General features: G+C 47.1%; 1 protein-coding gene across 1 annotated transcript in view; it reads left to right on the top strand.

Moving 5' to 3' along the window:
- LOC141104979 (uncharacterized) overlaps positions 1 to 21,384 on the top strand; it is a 69,518-nt gene that overhangs the window by 2,177 nt on the left and 45,957 nt on the right. Inside the window, exons 2-8 of the mRNA XM_073594788.1 lie at positions 4,896 to 4,994; positions 5,076 to 5,189; positions 6,339 to 6,470; positions 6,559 to 6,682; positions 6,799 to 6,896; positions 7,020 to 7,161; positions 16,412 to 18,032. Of these exons, the coding sequence (XP_073450889.1) occupies positions 5,085 to 5,189; positions 6,339 to 6,470; positions 6,559 to 6,682; positions 6,799 to 6,896; positions 7,020 to 7,161; positions 16,412 to 18,032 (2,222 nt within the window). The 5' untranslated portion in view covers positions 4,896 to 4,994; positions 5,076 to 5,084. The remainder of the gene's footprint in view (positions 1 to 4,895; positions 4,995 to 5,075; positions 5,190 to 6,338; positions 6,471 to 6,558; positions 6,683 to 6,798; positions 6,897 to 7,019; positions 7,162 to 16,411; positions 18,033 to 21,384) is intronic.

Raw genomic sequence — 21,384 nt, 5'->3', positions numbered from 1 at the left:
GTGGACATGCAGTGATAAGTGGGGGGAGATACCTGTAGAGTGGAGATTTCATCACAAATTGAATCAATCTTATTTTTGAAGTGGCTGGCGATCTCCTGGGCAGTGAGTGAGTTAGTGGGTGGAGGCAGTGGAGGACGAAGTAGAGAGTTAAACGTAGAAAAGAGTTTACGGGGACTGAATGAGTAGGTGTTAATGAGAGTGATAAAATAGGCCTGCTTGGCAGTTTGGAGACAATAATTGTATTCTTGGAGGGCAGATTTATATTTGTTGAAGCGTTTGTGAGACTTAGTCTTATGCAACAGACCCTCAAGAGCGTGGCTATGTTTTGTGAGACTTCTGATGTCATCTGTTTGCCAAGGTTGTAGGGGTCGGGACCTTATTCTTTGTGTAGTGAGGAGAGTGAGCTCGTCCAGGGTGGAGGACAGGGATCTATTATAGACTGAAGTGGCTAGACTGGGACAGGACAGGGGTGAGATTTTGTCATTAAAGTGGTCAGTAGCTTAGTAGAGAAGAGAAGGGTTGAGGTGGTGAAAATTTCTATGTGTAACTGTTAGGCAATTGGAGGGAATGGTGGTGGAAAACAGAGAGAGAATGGAACTAATAAGCTGGTGATCAGAGAGAGGAAAAATATTGTTGGAGAGGTTGCATGGAGTACATAGGTAGGAGAATACAAGGTCGAGGGTGTTGCCGTCAGAGTGAGTAGAAGCCTGTACCCATTGATTCAGGTCAAATGAGGAGGTTTGACTAATGCCGCATACACACGATCGGACTTCCTGGCATACTTGGTGCGGCACACTTTCTGACGGACTTTGTCCGCCAGGTGCGCCGGACTTTAAAACAGACGGACTTGCCCACACACGACTGGACTTTCCGGCGGGCTAAGTCCGCCCGTCTTTCCGATGGACTTTCGCCGGAGTTACGGCGGACTTTCAGAATGAAAGGACTTGCCCACACACGGACAAGTCCGTTCATTTTGAACGTGACTCAGGTGCGACGGGACTAGAAAAGGAAGTCAATCTTGCCGCTTTTATCAGCGAGATTGACACCTTGGGAGCCGCATCGTGGGGCATACCAGGCCCTTAGGTCTGGTATGGATTTTAAAGGAAAGCCCCTACGCCGAAAAACCAGCGTGGGGTCCCCCCTAAAATCCATACCAGTCCCCGATCCGAGCACGCAGCCTGGCCGGTCAGGAAAGGGGGTGGGGACGAGCGAGCGCCCCCCCCCTCCTGAACCGTACCAGGCCGCATGCCCTCAACATGGGAGGTGGGTGCTTTGGGGGAGGGGGGGGCCTGCGGGCCCCCCCCACCCCAAAGCACCTTGTCCCCATGTTGATGAGGACAAGGGCCTCTTCCCGACAACCCTGGCCGTTGGTTGTCGGGGTCTGCGGGCGGGGGGCTTATCGGAATCCGGGAGCCCCCTATAAGAGGGCCCCCAGATCCCGGCCCCCCCCACCCTATGTGAATGAGTATGGGGTACATGGTACCCCTACCCATTCACCTAGGGAAAAAGTGTCAATATTAAAACACACTACACAGGTTTTTAAAATAATTTATTAAACAGCGCCGGGGGGGATCTTCCTCCGGCTTCGGGGGTCTTCTTCCGCGTTCGGGGGTCCCTCCGGTTCCTCTTCTCCCGGCGTTCTTCTCTGCTCTCTCCGGCCTCTTCTCCCGGTGTTCCAGGTCTTCGGCCGGCTTCTCCGCTGTCTTCAGGTAGCTCTCTTGCCAGCAGAGGTCCGGACTTCTGAGCTTCTTTTCTTGTCTTCTCTTCTCCAGATGTTGACACAACGCTCTCTCCGGCTGGTCTGCTCCCTGAGGGCTCCGTTGTGACTTATATAGGCAGAGACCCCGCCCCCATATGATGTCACAGTCCCTGGGCATGCTGGGACTGTGATGTTTTAGGGGGCGTGGTCAACATCACCCAGTGACCACACCCCCTAAAACGTCACAGTCCCAGCATGCCCAGGGACTGTGACATCATATGGGGGCGGGGTCTCCACCTATATAAGTCACAACGGAGCCCTCAGGGAGCAGTCCAGCCGGAGAGAGCGTCGTGTCAACATCTAGAGAAGAGAAGACAAGAAGCCCAGAAGTCCGGACCTCCGCTGGCAAGAGAGCTACCGGAAGACAGCGAAGAAGCCGCCCGAAGAACTGGAACACCGGGAGAAGAGGCCGGAGAGAGCGGAGAAGAACCAACCGGACGCTGGGAGAAGAGGAACCGGAGGGACCCCCGAAGCCGGAAGAAGACCCCCGAAGCCAGAGGAAGCTCCCCCCCGGAGCTGTTAAAGAAATTATTTTAAAAACCTGTGTAGTGTTTTAATATTGACACTTTTTCCCTAGGTGAATGGGTAGGGGTACCATGTACCCCATACTCATTCACATAGGGTGAGGGGGCCGGGATCTGGGGGCCCTCTTATAGGGGGCGCCCGGATTCCGATAAGCCCCCCGCCCGCAGACCCCGACAACCAACGGCCAGGGTTGTCGGGAAGAGGCCCTTGTCCTCATCAACATGGGGACAAGGTGCTTTGGGGGAGGGGGGGGCCCGCAGGGCGCCCCCCCTCCCCCAAAGCACCCACCCCCCATGTTGAGGGCATGCGGCCTGGTACGGTTCGGAGGGGGGCGCTCGCTCGTCCCCACCCCCTTTCCTGACCGGCCAGGCTGCGTGCTCGGATCGGGGTCTGGTATGGATTTTAGGGGGGACCCCACGCTGGTTTTTCGGCGTAGGGGTTTCCCTTTATAATCCATACCAGGCCTAAGGGCCTGGTATGCCCCACGCTCGCCGCAATAGGAAAAAATGTGTTTTTCCTATTGCAGCGAGCGCGAGATGCAATACCCTGCCCTCGCGTCGTATCTGGTCCGTTGGACCAGCATACACACGAGCGGGCTTTCCGTCGGACCAGCACACAGACGAGCGGACTTTCCGCCCGAAACTGAGTCCGACGGAAAGATTTAAAACATGTTTCAAATCTAGGTCCGGCGGGCTTTTGGGAAAAAGTCTGCCGGAAAAGTCCGCCGGAGCCTACACATGGGCAGAATGTCTGGCAGACTCTGGTCCGCCGGACCAAGTATGCCGGAAAGTCCGACCGTGTGTACGCGGCATAAGAACTTTAGAAGTAGCAGGAGTGTTAGTTTTAACAGAGATGTTGAAGTCATCGAGAATGATTGTGGGGATTTCAGAAGAGAGAAAGTAGGGTAGCCAAACAGAGAAGTCATCCAGGAAGATGCCGGTAGAGCACAGCAATTCTTATAGTGGAGGTCCACCCACCGCTGCAAAAATTAAAAGCCAGCAGCTACACATACTGCAGCTGCTGGCTTTTAATAATAGGACACTTACCTGTCCTGGAGTCCAGCCATGTCGGCACCGCAGTTGATGGTTTCCATCAGCTGTTAGGTGCTACCGCCGCCGTTGCGGGTATGGGAAACCGGCAGTGTAGCCTTACGGCTTCATGTGGGGAACCCTTCTGTGCATGCGTGAGGCTCCACTCCTCTCTCCTACTGGCCCGGCGGCAGGGAAAGGAGGGAGCCGAGCCGTGACGTCAACAGTCATGGCTGTGGCTCACGGAAGTGGGAACAGGTATCCTTTACCCCCTCCCCCCTTAAATTCCAAATGTGGCACTGGAGGTGGGGGGGGGGGTGAGACAAATAAGCGGAAGTTCCACTTTTGGGGTGGAACTCTGCTTTAGGGAAATTGGAGAGAATAGACATAGACAGTGAGCTTCAAATGATGAGAGGGAGGAGAGTAAAGAACCTGGAAAGTGCTGTGTGTTGATAGGATTCCCACTCCACCTCCTTTGTGTCCACTAGATCTAGGCGAGTGAGTCCGCAGAAGGCCACCATGGGAGGGAGAAGCAGAAGAAGCAGTGTCTGATTCATGAAGCCAGGTTTTGGGGACAGCAAGTAGATTAAAGGAGTTGGTGACAAAGAGGTCATGAACAGAGATGAGTTTGTTGAAGACAGAGCAGGCATTCCAGAGGGCACAGGAGAAGGGGAGGCTGGTTTTGGGAAGAAGAGGAATGGAAACTAAATTGTGTGGATTGCAGCTGCAGCCAGAGGGTGAATTGTGCTTTGGGTACACTTAAATAAAGGAGGCCCAGGTTTGGGGATATACCTCCAGAGGTTAGGAGAAGCAGAAGGGTGAGGGAGGTAATATGAGAGTGCGATTTATATGAGGGTACATGCCTCAGCATCCTGGGGGTTTATTAGCATGTGGGATTAAAATTATGAGGAGGTGATGAGTGCAGTAATAAGGAAAAAAGGAGAAGTAAAGAGCGTATGTTGAAGAGAGGAAGAAGAGCTGAATGGGGAAACGAGGTCACCTTAGGGTTGCCACCTGTCCAGGATTCATCCGGGTTTTGAATCATGTGTCCGGGTTTCAATCCACCGTGACAAGGGGCTTGACAAAGAGGGTTAGGGGGCACTATGTGCACTGCATTACTATTCTTTTTGGAGTGCCCAAAGGTGTCCCAGGTCTGTTACAATCCTATAGTGTATACTAAAACAAAATATTTTACTGTGCACCGCTAAATTGTTTGGGTTTGGCTTAAAAAAAAAATTTTCAACCCTAGGTCACCTGCAGTTGGTTCTGAGTCCTCAAAATTGTAGCAAAGACTAAACCGTCCAGACTAAGTGTGTTCTCATGGGGGGCAGTATTTCCTAAATCTTAACACACCTACTATTGCCCCACTCGCATACACATCCTATTTTTGTGTAACCAATCTGCAGCCTTGAGAACCCTGTGTCCCATTTCCTCCCTTTACAAAGTAGTAGACCAGCACTGTCCCTACATATATACAGTACATTCACACACAGCACAAGGCCGTGTTCACACTATGAGAACATGTTCAGAGCTGTAGTTCCTCTGAGCTCCACAAGGTGGTGATCTCACTTCTACCCTGACAGGAAGTCTCTATGGAAGGCAGGAAGTAATGTCAGCTACAGACAGGAAACTCCGAGATACGAAGTAGAGAGGACACGTTGCTTAAGTAGGCAGCAGAGGAGGTAAAATTATATAATCTTTTTATTTAAACAAAGCTCCAAATGGTTTCTTACTTTAATTTGCGCAAATTATCTCTCTGTAAGAAAGCCTGAATGGATAAAATGATGACACCAATGAGGATGGAGGAGGACCGGAGTCACATGACCGAGAAGGTACTAAACCTCACCCTGGAGATACTCTACCTGCTGACCAGAGAGGTGAGGAGGATTCTGGGAGGTCACATGACACCACTCTTATCTCTATTAATAAAACACAGACCTGACCGGAGAGGTGAGGAGGATTCTGGGAGGTCACATGACATCACTCTTATCTCTATTAATAAAACACAGACCTGACCGGAGAGGTGAGGAGGATTCTGGGAGGTCACATGACATCACTCTTATCTCTATTAATAAAACACAGACCTGACCGGAGAGGTGAGGAGGATTCTGGGAGGTCACATGACATCACTCTTATCTCTATTAATAAAACACAGACCTGACCGGAGAGGTGAGGAGGATTCTGGGAGGTCACATGACATCATTCTTATCTCTATTAATAAAACACAGACCTGACCGGAGAGGTGAGGAGGATTCTGGGAGGTCACATGACATCACTCTTATCTCTATTAATAAAACACAGACCTGACCGGAGAGGTGAGGAGGATTCTGGGAGGTCACATGACATCACTCTTATTTCTATTAATAAAACATAGACCTGACCGGAGAGGTGAGGAGGATTCTGGGAGGTCACATGACATCACTCTTATCTCTATTAATAAAACACAGACCTGACCGGAGAGGTGAGGAGGATTCTGGGAGGTCACATGACATCACTCTTATCTCTATTAATAAAACACAGACCTGACCGGAGAGGTGAGGAGGATTCTGGGAGGTCACATGACATCACTCTTATCTCTATTCATAAAACACAGACCTGACTGGAGAGGTGAGGAGGATTCTGGGAGGTCACATGACATCACTCTTATCTCTATTAATAAAACATAGACCTGACCGGAGAGGTGAGGAGGATTCTGGGAGGTCACATGACATCACTCTTATCTCTATTAATAAAACACAGACCTGACCGGAGAGGTGAGGAGAATTCGGGGAGGTCACATGACATCACTCTTATCTCTATTAATAAAACACAGACCTGACCGGAGAGGTGAGGAGGATTCTGGGAGGTCACATGACATCACTCTTATCTCTATTAATAAAACACAGACCTGACCGGAGAGGTGAGGAGGATTCTGGGAGGTCACATGACATCACTCTTATCTCTATTAATAAAACACAGACCTGACCGGAGAGGTGAGGAGGATTCTGGGATTCTAACATGATATTCCTATTGGTTCTCCAATACAGAGATTTCTTGTGAAGTCAGGTGATCATATGACCATCACAGTGCCTCCATGTGACTCCCTAAAACCTGAGAGACACACCATGGAGAAGATTCTAGAAGTCACCAAGAAGATGATGGAGCTGCTGACAGGAGAGGTGAGGAGGATTCTGGGAATTCTGGGACATTATCCAGTAACAGACAAGGGATGTGTCTGGATGGTGACTGTATCATTGTGTGTGTCAGGTTCCTATAAGGTGTCAGGATGTCACTGTCTATTTCTCCATGGAGGAGTGGGAGTATTTAGAAGGACACAAGGATCTCTACAAGGACGTCATGATGGACAATCAGCCGCCCCTCACATCACCGGGTAAGAGGAGACTTTATTGTAAAGGAGAGAGCAGTACGGAGGGTCCACCTAGATCCCCCATCATCTGATAAACACATAGAAACAATGTATTCAGTCAGTGTGTGTGTTTCCTACAGATGGATCCAGTAATGGGAACCCACCAGAGAGATGTCCCCGTCCTCTGTATTCCCGGGATTCCACACAGGAAGGTCACACCATCCCTCAATATTGCAAGGTTGGTGGGGCGGAGATTATAAAACACAGACTTATTGAGACGATGTGTGGATTTCTTATATGATGTCACAATAATAAAGCTTATATTTTATAGATGATATTCTCTCTCATTTTCTTGGTTTAGAGTGGAGATCCAATCGATATAGAATTTGAGGTTCAAGCAGAAGAAGAAGAGAGGTATGTGAGGGATGATCAGCAGTCTATGGAGGAGGATGGAATAACGGGGACATTTATAGAGGAGGACACTCCTACAGAGATCAGCACAGGTGGGTCATTAACACTATCTTGTGCATTATTTAGTCCAGATACTATATAGTTTTACCTGTTATATCTTATACTCTATCTTGTACATAGTTCTGACTTCTGCTCGCTGTCTTCTATCCACTCCACAGACTTTTATTTGTTGATAATAATGTGATAGAAATGTTATAAAAAATTACAGTGCTAAAGTCTGACAAAGATAGCAGCCAGCACTACAATCCAACAGAAATTGCATTATAAATAAAGTAAAAAAAAAAGCGCAGTGCTATGTATACATCAGCATACATACAGTGCCTTGAAAAAGTATTCACACCCCTTGAAATTTTCCACATTTTGTCATGTTACAACCAAAAATATACAGTGGGGACGGAAAGTATTCAGACCCTCTTAAATTTTTCACTCTTTGTTATATTGCAGCCATTTGCTAAAATCATTTACGTTCATTTTTTTTCCTCATTAATGTACACACAGCACCCCATATTGTACACACAGCACCCCATATTGTACACACAGCACCCCATATTGTACACACAGCACCCCATATTGTACACACAGCTCCCCATATTATACACACAGCACTCCATATTGTACACACAGCCCCCCATATTGTACACACAGCACTCCATATTGTACACACAGCCCCCCATATTGTACACACAGCACTCCATATTGTACACACAGCCCCCCATATTGTACACACAGCACCTCATATTGTACACACCGCACCTCATATTGTACACACAGCACCCCATATTGTACACACAGCACCCCATATTGTACACACAGCACCCCCATATTGTACACACAGCACCCCCATATTGTACACACAGCCCCCCATATTGTACACACAGCCCCCCATATTGTACACACAGCCCCCCATATTGTACACACAGCACCTCAATTGTACACACAGCACCCCCATATTGTACACACAGCACCCCATATTGTACACACAGCCCCCCATATTGTACACACAGCACCTCAATTGTACACACAGCACCCCCATATTGTACACACAGCACCCCATATTGTACACACAGCCCCCCATATTGTACACACAGCACCCCATATTGTACACACAGCCCCCCATATTGTACACACAGCACCCCATATTGTACACACAGCACCCCATATTGTACACACAGCACCTCATATTGTACACACAGCACCCCCATATTGTACACACAGCCCCCCATATTGTACACACAGCACCTCAATTGTACACACAGCACCCCCATATTGTACACACAGCCTCCCATATTGTACACACAGCCCCCCATATTGTACACACAGCACCCCATATTGTACACACAGCACCCCATATTGTACACACAGCACCTCATATTGTACACACAGCACCCCCATATTGTACACACAGCACCCCATATTGTACACACAGCCCCCCATATTGTACACACAGCACCCCATATTGTACACACAGCTCCCCCATATTGTACACACAGCACCCCATATTGTACACACAGCACCTCATATTGTACACACAGCACCCCCATATTGTACACACAGCACCCCCATATTGTACACACAGCACCCCATATTGTACACACAGCACCCCATATTGTACACACAGCACCCCATAATGTACACACAGCACCTCATATTGTACACACAGCACCCCATATTGTACACACAGCACCCCCATATTGTACACACAGCCCCCCATATTGTACACACAGCACCCCATATTGTACACACAGCACCCCATATTGTACACACAGCACCCCATATTGTACACACAGCACCCCCATATTGTACACACAGCACCCCATATTGTACACACAGCACCCCATATTGTACACACAGCCCCCCATATTGTACACACAGCACCCCATATTGTACACACAGCACTCCATATTGACAGAAAAACACAGGATTGTTGACATTTTTGCAGATTTATTAAAAAAGAAAAACTGAAATATCACATGGTCCTAAGTATTCAGACCCTTTGCTGTGACACTCATATATATAACTCAGGTGCTGTCCATTTCTTCTGATCATCCTTGAGATGGTTCTACACCTTCATTTGAGTCCAGCTGTGTTTGATTATACTGATTGGACTTGATTAGGAAAGTCACACATCTGTCTATATAAGATCTTACAGCTCACAGTGCATGTCAGAGCAAATGAGAATCATGAGGTCAAAGGAACTGCCTGAAGAGCTCAGAGACAGAATTGTGGCAAGGCACAGATCTGGCCAAGGTTACAAAAAAATGTCTGCTGCACTTAAGGTTCCTAAGAGCACAGTGGCCTCCATAATTCTTAAATGGAAGACGTTTGGGACGACCAGAACCCTTCCTAGAGCTGGCCGTCCGGCCAAACTGAGCTATCGGGGGAGAAGAGCCTTGGTGAGAGAGGTAAAGAAGAACCCAAAGATCACTGTGGCTGAGCTCCAGAGATGCAGTCGGGAGATGGGAGAAAGTTGTAGAAAGTCAACTATCACTGCAGCCCTCCACCAGTCGGGGCTTTATGGCAGAGTGGCCCGACGGAAGCCTCTCCTCAGTGCAAGACACATGAAAGCCCGCATGGAGTTTGCTAAAAAAACACCTGAAGGACTCCAAGATGGTGAGAAATAAGATTCTCTGGTCTGATGAGACCAAGATAGAACTTTTTGGCCTTAATTCTAAGCGGTATGTGTGGAGAAAACCAGGCACTGCTCATCATCTGTCCAATACAGTCCCAACAGTGAAGCATGGTGGTGGCAGCATCATGCTGTGGGGGTGTTTTTCAGCTGCAGGGACAGGACGACTGGTTGCAATCGAGGGAAAAATGAATGCGGCCAAGTACAGGGATATCCTGGACGAAAACCTTCTCCAGAGTGCCCAGGACCTCAGACTGGGCCGAAGGTTTACCTTCCAACAAGACAATGACCCTAAGCACACAGCTAAAATAACGAAGGAGTGGCTTCACAACAACTCCGCGACTGTTCTTGAATGGCCCAGCCAGAGCCCTGACTTAAACCCAATTGAGCATCTCTGGAGAGACCTAAAAATGGCCGTCCACCAACATTTACCATCCAACCTGACAGAACTGGAGAGGATCTGCAAGGAGGAATGGCAGAGGATCCCCAAATCCAGGTGTGAAAAACTTGTTGTATCTTTCCCAAAAAGACTCATCAAAAGGGGCTTCTACTAAATACTGAGCAAAGGGTCTGAATACTTAGGAGCATGTGATATTTCAGTTTTTCTTTTTTAATAAATCTGCAAAAATGTCAACAATTCTGTGTTTTTCTGTCAATATGGGGTGCTGTGTGTACAATATGGGGTGCTGTGTGTACAATATGGGGGGCTGTGTGTACAATATGGGGGGGCTGTGTGTACAATATGGAGGGCTGTGTGTACAATATGAGGTGCTGTGTGTACAATATGGGGTGCTGTGTGTACAATATGGGGTGCTGTGTGTACAATATGGGGTGCTGTGTGTACAATATGGGGTGATGTGTGTACAATATGGGGTGCTGTGTGTACAATATGGGGGGCTGTGTGTACAATATGGGGGGCTGTGTGTACAATATGGGGGGCTGTGTGTACAATATGGAGGGCTGTGTGTACAATATGAGGTGCTGTGTGTACAATATGGGGTGCTGTGTGTACAATATGGGGTGCTGTGTGTACAATATGGGGTGCTGTGTGTACAATATGGAGTGCTGTGTGTACAATATGGGGTGCTGTGTGTACAATATGAGGTGCTGTGTGTACAATATGAGGTGCTGTGTGTACAATATGGGGTGCTGTGTGTACAATATGGGGTGCTGTGTGTACAATATGGGGTGCTGTGTGTACAATATGGGGGGCTGTGTGTACAATATGGGGTGCTGTGTGTACAATATGAGGTGCTGTGTGTACAATATGGGGTGCTGTGTGTACAATATGGGGTGATGTGTGTACAATATGGGGTGCTGTGTGTACAATATGGGGGGCTGTGTGTACAATATGGGGTGCTGTGTGTACAATATGGGGTGCTGTGTGTACAATATGGGGGGCTGTGTGTACAATATGGGGTGCTGTGTGTACAATATGAGGTGCTGTGTGTACAATATGGGGGGCTGTGTGTACAATATGGGGTGCTGTGTGTACATTAATGAGGAACAAAAATGAACTTAAGTGATTTTAGCAAATGGCTGCAATATAACAAAGAGTGAAAAATTTAAGGGGGTCTGAATACTTTCCGTCCCCACTGCAAATGTATTTTATTGGGATTTTATGTGATAGACCAACACAAAGTGGCACATAATTGTGAAGTGAAAGGAAAATCATAAATGTTTTTCAAAATTCTGTGAAAAGTGTGGGGGGGACATTTGTATGGCGCCCCCCGGAGTCAATACTTTGTAGAACCGCCTTTCTCTGCAATTACAGCTGCAAGTCTTTTTGGGGATGTCTCTACCAGCTTTGCACATCTAGAGAGGACATTTTTGCCCATTCTTCTTTGTAAAATATTTCAAGCTCTGTCAGATTGGATGGAGAGCGTCTGTGAACGGCAATTTTCAAGTCTTGCCACAGATTCTCAATGTGATTTAGGTCTGGACTGTGACTGGGCCATTCTAACACATGAATATGCTTTGATCTAAACCATTCCATTGTAGCTCTGGCTGGATGTTTCGGGTCGTTGTCCTGCTGGAAGGTGAACCTCCACCCCAGTCTTAAGTCTTTTGTAGACTCTAACAGGTTTTCTTCTAAGATTGTCCTGTATTTGGCTCCATCCATCTTCCCATCAACTCTGACCAGCTTCCCTGTCCCTGCTGAAGAAAAGCATCCCCACCACATGATGCTGCCACCACCATGTTTCTCGGTGGGGATGGTGTGTTCAGGGTGATGTGCAGTGTTAGTTTTCCCCCCCACACATCACGGTTTGCTTTTAGAACAAAAAGTTCAGTTTTGGTCTCCTCTGACCAGATCACCTTCTTCCACATGTTTGCTGTGTCCTCCACATGGCTTCTCACAAACTACAAACAGGACTTCTTATGACTTTCTTTCACCAATGTCTTTCTTCTTGTCACTCTTCCATAAAGGGCAGATTTGTGGAGAACACGACTAATAGTTGTCCTGTGGACAGATTCTCCCACCTGAGCTGTGGATCTCTGCAGCTCCTCCAGAGTTACCATGGACCTCTTGGCTCTTCTCTGATGAATGCTCTCCTTGCCCGGCTGGTCAGTTTAGGTGGACGGCGATGTCTTAGCAGGTTTGCAGTTGTGCCATATTCTTTCCATTTTCCAATGATGGATTGAACAGAGCTCCGTGAGATGTTGAAAGCTTGGGAGATTTTTTTTATAGCCTAACCCTGCTTTATACTTCTCCACAACTTTATCCCTGACGTGTCTGGTGTGTTCCTTGGCCTTCATGATGCTGTTTGTTCACTAAGGTTCTCTGACAAATCTCTGAGGGCTTCACAGAACAGCTGTATTTATACTAAGATTAAATTACACACAGGTGGACACCAATTATGTGACTTTTGGAGGCAATTGGTTCCACTAGATTTTAGTTAGGGGTATCAGAGTAAAGGGGGCTGAATACAAATGCCCCCCACACACACTTTTTACATATTTATTTGTAAAAAATTTTGAAAACCATTTATCATTTTCCTTCCACTTCACAATTATGTGCCACTTTGTGTTGGTCTATCACATAAAATCCAAATAAAATACATTTACATTTTTGGTTGTAACATGACAAAATGTGGAAAATTTCAAGGGGTATGAATACTTTTTCAAGCCACTGTATATAGTGACATTAGTATGTAAACATAATAAAGTGCAATGTGCAGTAATAAGACCCTCATATATGAAAATGAAAAACTTAAAGCACGTAGTAATAATCCAGGGCATCAAAGATCTTTATGGCAACAGACCCACTTGTCAAATCATAGACTCCAACGTCCATAGAAAACAAGAGACCTCCACATAATGTCAAACCGTTTGACAACGGATTTTATTAAAAGGTAGAAAACTTACCTAAATTCCGGAATAGCAGGCATCAATAAAACATCTCCTTGATGTGATCACATAGGTTAAGGGAGCAATGACAGGGAGCAAACTTATCCAAACCCGACGCGTTTCGTCCACAAAGACTTCAACTGGGGTATGAGTCAAGATCCATACATTGCGCGTTAATATAAATAAAGTGATCCATATTGATTTGACAAACATGTATAGATTACTCCAACACATGGCCATGTCCGTCATGGCGTCCATCGTGCGTTCCACAACTCTATCTGGTAATTGACAGTGATAGGATCTAAATAACGATAAAATGCAGCGCTTATTCTACTAGAAACAGAATCCACCAGGTCAATAAAAAAGGTGAAATAGATACATGTTTAAATGTAAATACAGTCCATAACTTCATGAGCCATAAAGTTCATTAAGAGTCCAGTGACGATATTCCAAACAACGAGTGTTACAATAAAGAACCACCACCGATAGGAAGGACACACACTGACCCTTACCCCAAGCATTGGACTACCCGAATAAAAGTAGTCAAAGAAGCATTGATTACAATGGTAGGCTTCAAGCTCCTGAGATTTCCTAGTAGCTATATCCGTCAGGCTATATCTAGTTCCAAGATCTTGAATCGAGTAATCACGTATTGTAAGGCAAACAGAAAACACTTCATTGCGCTTTATTACTGATACAAGTGTTTAACAAAAAATGCCAAGGTACTCACAGACATCATAGGTAAAATTGCGTGTATGTCAAATTGACAATAGAAGAGATAAATGCGACTGTTTCCAACCAACAAGATGTCCGACTGCAAGACGTGGCGACATCACGTAGTTCAACTCCTTCCAACGCGTTTCGTTATCATAGACGTCATCAGGGGGCGTGATGCAGCCCTGCGGGTGCCATTGCGTTGGTCATATTGTACATTACAAGCACTTTATACACCTACTAAATGTGAGTGTTCGCTATTTTAATAAACATATCACATTTTTTATACTGGTTTACACTATGTGGAGTCTTTTCTCCCTTTTTGGCTATATTGTGTGACTGCATGAGAGGACCCAGCACATCACGCTGGCCATTCCCAAAGATTGCAGTCATGTGTTGATCCCTGGATGGATGGACCATCTTCCACTCTGATCATGATTACAGGCGTAGACGTTCCATACATTGGTGTTTCACACCGCAAGCTCTACTGACTCGTTGTGCATAAGCCCATTTGAGTCCTCTCACTCCGGTAAGCCTTTTCGCAACCGGTGGTGGTTTTACTGTAGTTTCTTTCACCTAAATATTGATGTCACATGGAGAAGTCTTTTTTTGGTTTAGAAGTCACCTTCTTCCCATTATCTGCTTATGGACTTTTTTTTCACTGATGATAATATATGGACTCACCTGAATAGACAGCAACCAATCGGCCCAGAGTGGGCCACTGGACAAAAATCCAAGCTTCGCTCTGGACTGATGGTGCATGGAATGCATAAAGTGACAACAACCAATCCAAACTGAGCGAGTCACGGGACCACGATCCAAGCCTCGCTCTCGGTTGATCAGTGTATATATGGACATTACGCTACTAATATATCAAAAGTTATATAAACATACCACACCCTGGGGCCAAAAACATATAGGTGCATATGGAGGTTGTACAATAAACAAATTATAGACTGAAAAATAAAATAAAAATATGACATATAAAATGTGACAAACCACTCCATCAATGATAAAAAAAAGCAGCGAACGCTAAAACATGTATAAAATACAGTCCTTAGGCAGGATTGATAAAGGCGTTAATATCCCATTTGATATTCATGCCTTACGGCCAATAGGATTTAAGTTCATAAATCCAGAATAAGGACCCCAAGGGTAGCCAATTTCTTATTATTGATAAATATATACCCCCCCATGGAGGGGAGGTTTTAGCAGAAGGGGTGTATCACGTCTATAGACGTTTTGAATTTATGAACTTAAATACTATTGGCCGTATGGCATGAATATCAAATGGGATATTAACGCCTTTATCAATACTATCTAAGGACTAGATGCTAGATCCTATCACTGTCGATTCCCAGATAGAGTTGTGGAACGCACGCTGGACGCCATGATGGACATGGCCGTGTGTTGAAGTAAACTACACAGGTGTCAGAAACCATGAATCAGACTGAGACAGAAGTACAGTCAAATCACACTTGTTTAATAATAATAAAAAAAAAAAGGTAAACCGAATAAACGTAGTCAAAACATAGCCAGAGTTCAGGAACTGGAATGGATAGTCAGACAAGCCAAAACGTCAGGGAGCCAGAGATGAGCGTAGTAGAACAGCAAGCAGGATCTGGAGCCAGAAGGAATGTCAGCCAAGCAAGTCTTTAACAGGAACACAGGAGAGCGTCTCTAGAGATGTGACCAAGGCGGAGGCAGAGATCATCTGGGCTGGACGGTTTAAGTAGGCAGGACTGACGAGCAGGATATCATCAACAGGTGAGTCACTGTGGAGAGATAGGAGCTGGCAATTTGCCGACAGCTGAGTGGCCAGCTTTGAAAAAGAAGGGCTGAGCCCAGCCCTGACAACAGGTTTGTCAAAACATTATGGATTACTTTATTTATATTAATGCGCAATGTATGGATCTTGACTCATGCCCCAGTTGAAGTCTTTGTGGACGAAACGTGTTGGGTTTGGGTGAATTTGCTCCATGGCATTGCGTCTTTCACCAATACCTATGTGATCACATCAATGAAATGTTTCATTGATGCCTGTTATTCCGGAATTTATGTAAGTTTTCTATCTTTTAATAAAATCCGTTGTCAAACGGTTTTACACTATGTGGAGGTCTCTTGTTTTCTATGGACGTTGAAGTCTATGATTGGACAAGTGGGTCTGTTGCCGTGAAGATGCCCTGGATACCGTTCCTATGATTATCATCCTGACCATTATTACTACATTTTTGGTTGATGCTGCCTTCTGGTTAGCGTAGTTACTCTTCTCTGCTGGGTGGTGGATGCATTTGTCGTGGTGACTCCTTAAGGCATTTTTTGGAATTTTTTTTTCACAATTATCATTGAAATAAACTTTTGTTTTTTATTCACTATTTGGACTATTTGACTACATGATAAAAATTTGTAATTACATCCTCGAATATTGGAATCTTAAACAGAAAGTGATAATGATGGAGAAATCAATAACCCAATGATGGTGGTCTTTAGGATCAGTCCAGTCTTCATCTAGGTTGTTCTCCCCCCATCCTCACTCTGGTTTAGGGGAACCAATCTGCTCATGTCTAGTAATAATCTTTGTATTTCTATTTTAGTAGATGGACGGCAGATGAGGAAAACCTCAGAGGATTGTCTCACTTTGTCTCCAGTCTGTGAAGTAGAAGATGAGGACATCACACAGCATAGTCCAGGAGAAAACCCGACTACCTCAAATGTCCATCCGGCACCACACAGTGTAGATGGACCATCGTATTCCTCTTATCCTGAGGAACCTCAGACTGTGAGGGACGGTGCCGGACCATCGTATTCCTCTTATCCTGAGGAACCTCAGACTGTGAGGGACGGTGCCGGACCATCGTATTCCTCTTATCCTGAGGAACCTCAGACTGTGAGGGACAGTGCCGGACCATCGCATTCCTCTTATCCTGAGGAACCTCAGACTGTGAGGGACGGTGCCGGACCATCGAATTCCTCTTATCCTGAGGAACCTCAGACTGTGAGGGACGGTGCCAGAACATCGTATTCCTCTTATCCTGAGGAACCTCAGACTGTGAGGGACGGTGCCGGACCATCGAATTCCTCTTATCCTGAGGAACCTCAGACTGTGAGGGACAGTGCCAGACCATCGAATTCCTCTTATCCTGAGGAACCTCAGACTGTGCGGGACGGTGCCGGACCATCGTATTCCTCTTATCCTGAGGAACCTCAGACTGTGAGGGACGGTGCTAGACCATCGAATTCCTCTTATCCTGAGGAACCTCAGACTGTGCGGGACGGTGCCGGACCATCGTATTCCTCTTATCCTGAGGAACCTCAGACTGTGAGGGACAGTACCGGACCATCGAATTCCTCTTATCCTCAGGAACCTCAGACTGTGAGGGACGGTGCCAGAACATCGTATTCCTCTTATCCTGAAGAACCTCAGACTGTGAGGAACAGTACCGTCCTTCCTACATTTAAGAGGTTTCTCTGTCCTGAGTGTGGGAAGTGTTTCAGTTTTAAATCCCATCTTATAGTGCATAAAAGATCTCACACAGGTGAGAAGACACATTGCTGTCCTGAGTGTGGGAAATGTTTTTTAGAGAAATCCAATCTTTACAGACATCAGCGATCTCACACGGGTGAGAAGCCGTATTCCTGTTCTGAGTGCGGGAAATGTTTTCCAGATAAGAGCAATCTTTACAGACATCAAAGATTTCACACGGGTGAGAAGCCGTATACCTGTTCTGAGTGTGGGAAATGTTTTGTGCAAAAATCAGATCTTGTCACACATCAGAGGTGTCACACGGGGGAGAAGCCGTATTCGTGTTCTGAGTGCGGGAAATGTTTTTCAGAAAAGTCCACTCTTTACAATCATTACAGACTACATACAGGCAACGAGCCGTATTCCTGTTCTGAGTGTGGGAAATGTTTTGTACAAAAATCAAATCTTGTCACACATCAAAACTCTCACATGAGTGAGAAGCGGTATTCATGTCCTGAGTGCGGGAAATGTTTTTCAAAGAAGGGCAGTCTTTACAGACATCAGAGATTGCACGCAGGTGAGAGGCCGTATTCCTGTGCTGAGTGTGGGAAATTTTTTTCAAGGAAGTCGCATCTTTCCACACATCAGAGATCTCACACGGGGGAGAAGCCGTATTCCTGTCCTGAGTGCGGAAAATGTTTTTCACAGAAGTCACATCTTTACAGACATCAGAGATCTCACACCAGGGAGAAGCCCCTTTCCTGTGCTGACTGAGGGAATTGTTCATCACTGAAGTCCTGTCTTCTACATCAGGGGTCCCACACAACCCTTGAGGTGTATTAGTGCCTTGAGTGCGGGAAATGTCTTGTATGTGAATGTTGCTGGACATGTGGGGAAGAAGCACACCCTGATATACACCTCAGATATACTCCATGGCTGATCTTCATCATGGAAGAAACAGTTCATAGACCTCAACCATAGCCTGACCTTTTGACAAAGCTGTCCTATGGAATGGATGATACAACAGTGCCATCTAGAGGTTGGATTGGTAAATGTTTCTCCCATTGAAACATAGTATTGAGAAAGGGGCCACACCCATGTGGGGAATAATAAAATTAAATTTCCAATTAAAAAGGCAACAACATAAACAGTTGATAAGGAGATCAGAGATCACCAAAGACATGGATGAAGTGTTGTACCGTGTCGGCCATTGATATCAGGAGAAAAATAAAAATGGAGTCATTACTTCTCATTGGCTGAGTACATTTTGTGGTGGAAGGTTTCACAAACACAGGTTTAAAAAATAAAATAGTTGAATAAATGTCACTCACGTTTGCTCAGCCATGGCGCATTTTGGCCGTATTTTATTCCATAAAGTGATTTCCTATGATCATCAGCTACATCTAGTGGCCATAATGTGGTATCGCTATTTTTCCTGATGCAGGTATTTATGGAAAAAATACAGAATTATAGCCACTAGATGGAGCTGATTATCATGGGAAACCACTGTGTTTATTAAAATACGGCCAGATTTTGTCACGGCTGGGCATATCCTTGTCATAGTCATCCAACTAATATTTTATAAATGGACCTCTTGGCTTCCTTCGTCAGGCATGGTCTCATACAAATACCTGAGATCATACTCATGTCTTTGTGAGTACAGTGGTCATTGAAGAACATAAGCTAATCAAACCAACAATATTAAACCAAATATTGAATTAAAGTTCTCCCATACAGTTGAGCTGGGGGTCAGCTGCTGGTTTTGTCCAGGGGTGAGCAGAAATCCTTATACTCACCCGATCCTTCGTTCCACCAGAAAACGGCACTCCCCCCGTGGTCCAACGGTGGACTGTTCCTGATCTAAAGACCCTGCTCTGGCCTTCATGACATCAAGAACAGTCCACACCTCAAGGCTGCTGGAGCGCGGGGCGCCAGACCCATCTTGTGCATGGAGGATCGGAGAAATAGGTAAGTATATCTCCCTTATCCTTTCTTTCCAAGGCTGCAGGCTTGGATTACGGGTCTAGTATGGATGTTGGTAGGGATCCTCCGCCTTTTTTATTGTTGTTTTGTGTGGGGTTACCCCTTAATATCCATACTCAACCCCAAGGATCTGGTATGAACCTTGGGGGGGGGACCCTACACTGCCCCTTTGTTCGAATTCACCTACCCTGTTTCCCCGAAAATAAGACCTAGCGTGATTGTCAGTGATGGCTGCAATATAAGCCCTACCCCCCAAATAAGCCCTACCCTGTTTCCCCGAAAATAAGCCCTACCCTGAAAATAAGACCTACAAGGACTTTAACTAGGGCTTATTTGGGGGGTAGGTCTTATATTGCAGCCATCACCGACAATCATGCTAGGTCTTATTTTCGGGGAAACAGGGTAGCTGGGAATACTCCGTTGACAGCTGAATGGAATGAGCAGGGACGTATCGCTGGTTGACTTTAGCCGCTGACTCTACTAGGGATGAGGTGAACTGTCGGGGGCTCAGTACGATCAGGATTCGGTGAACATCTAAGAGAGGCGTATTGAATTCAAATTCACGGAGGTCCGATCAGTAAGATTCTCTTCAGTCAAAGGGCCGAAATCCCATGTTTGTCCAAAGATTCACACCATAGCCCCTATCACAATCCCGTTCTTATATCAGTGTTCTCTGCCTCTTTACAGGAGTGTTCTGAACCCCCCCTTTCACATCACTCCTCACCCCAGTAGTGTCCTCTGCCCCTGTCCCATCACCCCCTCCCCCCCAGTAGTGTCCTGTGCCCCTCTCACATAACCCCCTCCCCCCCAGTAGTGTCCTCTGCCCCTCTCACATAACCCCCTCCCCCCCAGTAGTGTCCTCTGCCCCTCTCACATAACCCCCTCCCCCCCAGTAGTGTCCTCTGCCCCTCTCACATAACCCCCTCCCCCCCAGTAGTGTCCTCTGCCCCTCTCACATCACCCCCTCCCCCCAGTAGTGTCCTCTGCCCCTCTCACATAACCCCCTCCCCCCAGTAGTGTCCTCTGCCCCTCTCACGTCACCCCCTCCCCCCACTGGTGTCCTCTGCCCCTCTCACATAACCCCCTCCCCCCCAGTAGTGTCCTGTGCCCCTCTCACATAACCCCCTCCCCCCCCAGTAGTGTCCTCTGCCCCTCTCACATAACCCCCTCCCCCCCAGTAGTGTCCTCTGCCCCTCTCACATAACCCCCTCCCCCCCCAGTAGTGTCCTCTGCCCCTTTCACATAACCCCCTCCCCCAGTAGTGTCCTCTGCCCCTCTCACATAACCCCCTCCCCCCAGTAGTGTCCTCTGCCCCTCTCATATAACCCCCTCCCCCCCAGTAGTGTCCTCTGCCCCTCTCACATCACCCCTACCCCCACAATAGTTTCCTCTGCCCCTCTCACATCACCTCCCCCCAGTAGTGTCCTCTGCCCCTCTCACATCACCTCCCCCCCAGTAGTGTCCTCTGCCCCTCTCACATCACCTCCCCCCAGTAGTGTCCTCTGCCCCTCTTACATCACCTCCCCCCATAGTAGTGTCCTCTGCCCCTCTCACATCACCCCCTCCCCCCAGTAGTGTCCTCTGCTCCTCTCACATCACCTCCTCCCCCCACAATAGTTTCCTCTGCACCTCTCACATCACCTCCCCCCCAGTAGTGTCCTCTGCCCCTCTCACATCACCCCTACCCCACAATTCTGTCCTCTGCCCCTCTCACTTAACCCCCTCCCCCAGTAGTGTCCTCTGCCCCTGTCCCCTCACCTCCCCCCAGTAGTGTCCTCTGCCCCTCTCATATCACCCCCTCCCCCCAGTAGTGTCCTCTGCCCCTCTCACATCACCTCCCCCCAGTAGTGTCCTCTGCCCCTCTCACATCACCTCCTCCCTCCACAATAGTTTCCTCTGCACCTCTCACATCACCTCCCCCCCAGTAGTGTCCTCTGCCCCTCTCACATAACCCCCCCCCCAGTAGTGTCCTCTGCCCCTGTCACATCACCCCCCAGTAGTGTCCTCTGCCCCTCTCACATCACCCCCTCCCCCAGTAGTGTCCTCTGCCCCTCTCACATCACCCCCTCCCCCACAGTAGTTTCCTCTGCCCCTCTCACATCACCCCCTCCCCCACAGTAG

Source organism: Aquarana catesbeiana, linkage group LG08 (genome assembly GCF_042186555.1).
Source record: "Aquarana catesbeiana isolate 2022-GZ linkage group LG08, ASM4218655v1, whole genome shotgun sequence".
NCBI classification, from domain to species: domain Eukaryota; kingdom Metazoa; phylum Chordata; class Amphibia; order Anura; family Ranidae; genus Aquarana; species Aquarana catesbeiana.
The sequence above is the reverse complement of the archived record's forward strand: the minus strand, read 5'-3'. Positions and strand labels throughout refer to the sequence as shown.